This window comes from Haliaeetus leucocephalus, unplaced genomic scaffold, assembly GCF_000737465.1.
Source record: "Haliaeetus leucocephalus isolate CR32 unplaced genomic scaffold, Haliaeetus_leucocephalus-4.0 Scaffold274, whole genome shotgun sequence".
NCBI lineage: Eukaryota > Metazoa > Chordata > Aves > Accipitriformes > Accipitridae > Haliaeetus > Haliaeetus leucocephalus.
In genome coordinates, this window is record NW_010972710.1 from 98,940 (window position 1) to 102,072 (window position 3,133).

General features: G+C 64.4%; 1 protein-coding gene across 1 annotated transcript; it reads right to left on the bottom strand.

Moving 5' to 3' along the window:
* Window positions 1–37: 37 nt before the first annotated feature.
* CALR (calreticulin) lies at window positions 38–3,076 on the bottom strand. The gene is made up of 9 exons (XM_010569808.1): window positions 2,926–3,076; window positions 1,764–1,865; window positions 1,478–1,681; window positions 1,301–1,395; window positions 1,009–1,218; window positions 812–925; window positions 571–714; window positions 408–500; window positions 38–334 (listed from the first exon to the last, which is right to left on the bottom strand). The coding sequence occupies exons 1-9, from the start codon at window positions 3,020–3,022 to the stop codon at window positions 152–154; spliced, it is 1,242 nt and encodes a 413-aa protein (XP_010568110.1). The 5' UTR covers window positions 3,023–3,076; the 3' UTR covers window positions 38–151.
* Window positions 3,077–3,133: the final 57 nt, after the last annotated feature.

Here is a 3,133-nt window from a genome sequence, read left to right on the forward strand (position 1 = left end):
CCCGGCACCATTCCTGAGTCCTTGCCCCGCGGGGGGCCCGGCCCGGCCCCCACTCCCGCGGCCGGGCGGGCGGCGGCGCCCATAGAAAAGAGTCCAGGTCTCACAGAGACATTACGGTCCCGCCCCGGGGCCGGCCAGGCCACACCGCCCCTCACAGCTCATCCCGCGGGGCCACCTCCTCAGCCTCGGCCTCAGGCTCCTCCTCGTCGTCCTCCTCCTCCTCATCCCCGTCCCCCTCCTCATCCCCCTCCTCCTCCTTCTGCTGCTTCTCCTCCTCCTCCTGCTTCTTCCGCTGCTCCTCATCCTGCTGCTCCTTCATCTTCCTCTCTGCCTCCTGCGGGACACAGCAGAGGTCACTGGGGGTCAGCGGGGGGGGTCCCAGGGTGCAACCCCATCCTCTCCCCTACCTTGGTAGCCCCCCAGGTCTCATTCCCGATCTCCTCTGCCAGCTTCTCGTCATCCGTGATGAGCAAGTTATCAAAGATGGTGCCAGACTTCACCTGTGGGGGATGGCAGGGTCAGGGGGGAGCACACAGGACCCAGCAGGGGGGTCTCCACCACACCACCCACCTGCCAGAGGTCAAGGCCGATGACCCCAAAGCTGTCATAGGCGTAGAGGTGGGGGTCAGGGCTGTACTCAGGGTTGTCGATCTCAGGGTGCACCCACTTCCCCTTGTAGTCAGGATTGTCAATCTGCTGGGGCCTCCACTCGCCCTGGGACACACACACACACACACACACCAGGATGGGTCAGGCAGGCATCAGGAGGCACAGCGCATGCCCTGGAGACCCCCCCAGACCCCAGCCTCACCTTGTACTCAGGGTTCTGGATGACAGGGGGCTCCCACTCCCCATCCATCTCCTCATCCCAGTCCTCTGGCTTCTTGGCATCAGGGTCAGGGATATGCTCTGGCTTGTCCCAGTCCTGGGGGGGCCGAGCAGGGTCAGGGTACTGCCATGCCCCCTGCCCCAAGCCCCCTCCCCCCACCCCCAGAGCCCTCCCCCCACCTCAGGCTTGGTGTCCTCGGGGTCATCAATCTTGGCCCGCTCATCCCAGTCATCAGGTTTCCGGGCCTCAGGGTCCTTGATCTTCCTGGGGGGCAGGAAGTCCCAGTCCTCCTCCAGGCTGCCTGATTCCACCCGCCCATTGTCGATTTTCACCTCATAGGTGTTGTCAGGCCGGACCACCAGCGTGTAGAGGTGGGTGAACTCATCATCCTGCAGGGACGGGCAGCTCAGCAGGGTCCAGGACATCCCCCCCACCCGGGGCAGGGCCCAGCCCCTCACACACACCCCCCACCTTGCAGCGGATGTCCTTGTTGATCAGGACATTCTTCCCCTTGTAGTTGAAGATGACATGGACCTTCTTGGTGCCAGGGCCGCAGATATCGGGGCCTGGGGAGGATAGGGGGGTGAGGGGGGCCCCCTGCACACTGCCACAGGGGGCCATGGCGGGGCGGGGGGGGCAGGGACCCACCAAACATGATGTTGTACTCCGAGTCACCATGCATGTCCTCCTGGTTCAGGCTGGCCGGGAAGAGCTTGACATAGCCACCACCACAGTCGATGTTCTGCTCATGCTTCACTGTGAACTGCACCACCAGTGTCTTGTCCCGGTTGCTGAAGGGCTCAAAGCGGGAGGAGATGGCGTAGAACCGGGCATCCTGGCTTGTCTGGATCCCTGTGGGATATGGGTGTGTTGGGGCAAGGGAACACCCAGTCCCAGGGGTCCCCACCCAGCACAGCCCAGCTGTCCCCCTCACCTTTGTCCTTCTCAGCATCACCGTAAAACTTCCCAGCAGTGAGGACGAACCGGCCATAGTCAGGCTTGTGCTTCGATTCCACCCACCGGCGGGTCCAGGCATCTGCAGGAAAGGAGTACTCAGGACCCCAAGCCCCGTCCCCACAGCTGGGGAATCTGTTCTGCACCTGCCCCCCCCCCCCCCCCCAATGCAGAGCCAGAAGCAGGGCAGGTCCCAGCTGGGCCCATCACACTCCAGAGGAGCCCATCAAGAAGGGCTGCCCACCTGCACCCACAGCCAGAGCTGGGGATCCCCACATTGCTCCTCTTCCCAGTGCTGGGTGCCCCAGAGGGAGCTCAAGTCTTGGGGTGTCTTTTGGTGTGGGGCTGCAGAAGGATTTGGGATACTAGGGAAGGACAAACCCCCAGCACAAGCCACCTCTTCCCTGGCCTCCCCACATGGGAAACAGCCAAATGTCATCCTCCAGTGAGGAGCCCCTACCCCTTAGGGGGCCCCCACTCCTGGCAGCCCCCATCCACTGCCTCTCTGGCCTCCCAAGCTGGGGGGGCCTCTCAGCCCCCTGTATCCTCCCAGGGCCTCATTCCCCAGGCCAGGGCAGACCTCTACACAAAGTTCTCCCCAGGAACCCCCATTCAAGTGGGCCCTGATCCCTTCCTCTGTCTTTCTGCTGACCCCCACCCCTCTCCTAGATATCTCAGCTCCCCTTATCTCTCCCAGCTCTACCCGAGGACTGACCCAGAGCCCTCAGCAACACCCCCCAATGACCCCTACCCTTCTCAGACCCAGTCCTTCATCTGCCATATAACCCCCATCCTCCCCAGCACAGGTGAGACCCCCTAACCCCCCCCTTCCTGTACTCCCCCCATAACCAGGACACCTGCTACCATAGGCCCTGCCCTGCAGCTCAGGGGAGGCCTCCTGGCTCCCCCATGTCCTCCCTCACCTCAGGGAACTCCCTGGGTCATCACAGCCACCTCCCTCACCTCAGGGAAGTCCCTCTCAAGTCTCTATACCTCAGGAGACCCTCCCCCAGCCTCCCCCCATCTCAAGAACCTGCCCTAGGTCCCCTTCACTTCAGGGGACCCCACGGATCCCTACAGGCCCCACCCTCACCTCAACCCTCTCCCGCCTAAGGCACCCCCGGCCCGAACCCCCCCCTCACCTCCGTCACCGAACTCCTCCCGGAAGAACTGGGTGGGCCCAGCCGCCGCCAGCGCCAGGAGGGCGCCGAGCGCGACAGGGAGGCTGAGGCGGCTCATGGCGGCGGTCCCACACGGCACGGCCCGGTCGCTCACTCCCTCCCGGCCCGGCGGCGCCCGGCACTGCGGAGGGGAGTGGCGGCGGGGCCGCTTTTTATACGCCCGCCGCCC